Source organism: Limulus polyphemus, unplaced genomic scaffold, assembly GCF_000517525.1.
Source record: "Limulus polyphemus unplaced genomic scaffold, Limulus_polyphemus-2.1.2 Scaffold328, whole genome shotgun sequence".
NCBI lineage: Eukaryota > Metazoa > Arthropoda > Merostomata > Xiphosura > Limulidae > Limulus > Limulus polyphemus.
In genome coordinates, this window is record NW_013665938.1 from 411,548 (window position 1) to 413,813 (window position 2,266).

At 32.9% G+C, this 2,266-nt stretch overlaps 1 protein-coding gene across 1 annotated transcript in view; it reads left to right on the forward strand.

Annotated features, from left to right (window-relative positions):
* Positions 1 to 2,266, forward strand: part of LOC106457418 (transforming growth factor-beta-induced protein ig-h3-like) — a 36,166-nt gene that overhangs the window by 30,653 nt on the left and 3,247 nt on the right. Inside the window, exon 9 of the mRNA XM_013916832.2 lies at positions 1,088 to 1,224. Coding sequence (XP_013772286.2) covers positions 1,088 to 1,224 — 137 coding nt within the window. The remainder of the gene's footprint in view (positions 1 to 1,087; positions 1,225 to 2,266) is intronic.

Genomic DNA, 2,266 nt, shown 5'->3' on the forward strand with positions numbered 1-2,266 from the left:
ATAGAGGGCGCCACTGTAGTCATGTGATCTCGATGACACAACAGTATTTTCTTTCCTTCTGAAATCTTACACATTAATAATGGTTTGCATAAAATTACACTCGCGACACACTCATGATATCTGTCTTTACTTGTCATATATATACCATGTCAGAAATAAACGGAATTCTTAGAACTATTACTATCAAAAATGTAGACAAAAAAATAGCAAAATAACAAAGTGTTTCGAACTTTAATTTTTAGTTTGAAATTCAAGTTTTAAAATTATTAGAATTTTGAAAACTATCGATATTTTGAACCCTGTTTCAATATCCAAACAAGTTGTTTTGGATAATTGTTTGTTTGTTTGTAATTAAGCACAAAGCTACACAATGGGCTGTCTGTGCTCTGCCCACCACGAGTATCGAAACCCGGATTCTAGCGTTATAATTCCGCAGACATACCGTTTTGGATAAAATCATTTAAGTGAAATAACTAATTTTACATATATATATATATAATAACGAAATATTTAGCCGATAGATATTTCTTGCAAATAACATCGCTTGTGGATCTTTTTCTTTCTGATTTTACTTTCAGGATTATTTTTGTATAAATTTATAGATGATGGTAATGTACAAATTACATTGGCTGTTATAGCTAAGTGCTAAAAATGAACTGTTTGGGTGTTTTAAGAATTTTGATCGATCAAAGCTGTTCATTGGGCCTAGACTTCTTATGTATGTATACGTGAAAAAAAGTCAAAATGCTTTTGTGTGTAAACAGGCATATATATATATAACATTATTGAAGAAAAATACAACTTTTAACACTACATATGTCGTCAATTGAAGAGCTCCAAGTTTGGTAGTAAATTTGCATGTGTTATACGATTTACCCCGATTTGGGCGAGTAGTAATTATTAATAGTGTCCATTTAATTTCAAAATTAATTGCTTTCACATGTGAAAGTCAAACTACTGAAGCTAGCATGTGAATACAAGCTCAACTGCATTGCACATGGCTACGTGTTTCAATGAGCATGCTATAGTACTTAGAATTAATATTCAAATGTCATACAACAGATTTCGTTTCCTGCTTTCCATGTAGGCTTTGGGGGTAGAGTCAGCAATGATCACTAAAGCAGATAAAGAAGGCCAGAATGGCATCATTCACATCATTGACAAGGTTCTCACGCCTCCGGAACGAAGCACTCTGGAAATGCTCGAAGAAAATTCTAATTTTAGGTAAGTAACAACACGTTTGTCAACTTACATAAAGCGTAATTCGTAGAATAAATATCAACAAATGTTGGGTGCGTGAGAGAAAATATGTATTTTGCAAAGTACTAGTTGACAGTAAATGTGGTGGAAGGTAGTACTAGTTGATAGTAAATGTGGTGGAAGGTAGTACTAGTTGATAGTAAATGTGGTGGAAGGTAAAACTAGTTGATAGTAAATGTGGTGGAAGGTAGTACTAGTTGATAGTAAATGTGATGGAAGGTAGTACTAGTTGATAGTAAATGTGGTGGAAGGTAGTACTAGTTGATAGTAAATGTGGTGGAAGGTAAAACTAGTTGATAGTATATGTGGTAGAAGATATTACTAATTGATAGTAAATGTGGTGGAAGGTAGTACTAGTTGATAGTAAATGTGGTAGAAGGTAGAACTAGTTGATAGTAAATATGGTGGAAGGTAGTACTAGTTGACAGTATATGTGGTAGAAGATATTACTAGTTGATAGTAAATGTGGTAGAAGATATTACTAGTTGATAGTATAGTGGTGGAAGGTAGAACTAGTTGATAGTATATATGGTGAAAGGTAGTACTAGTTGATAGTAAATGTGGTGGAAGGTAGTACTAGTTGATAGTAAATGTGGTAGAAGATATTACTAGTTGATAGTATAGTGGTGGAAGGTAGAACTAGTTGATAGTAAATGTGGTAGAAGATATTACTAGTTGATAGTATATGTGGTAGAAGATATTACTAGTTGATAGTATATGTGGTAGAAGGTAGAACTAGTTGATAGTAAATATGGTGGAAGGTAGTACTAGTTGATAGTATATGTGGTAGAAGGTAGAACTAGTTGATAGTAAATATGGTGGAAGGTAGTACTAGTTGACAGTATATGTGGTAGAAGATATTACTAGTTGATAGTATAGTGGTGGAAGGTAGAACTAGTTGATAGTAAATGTGGTAGAAGATATTACTAGTTGATAGTATATGTGGTAGAAGATATTACTAGTTGATAGTATATGTGGTAGAAGGTAGTACTAGTTGATAGTAAAT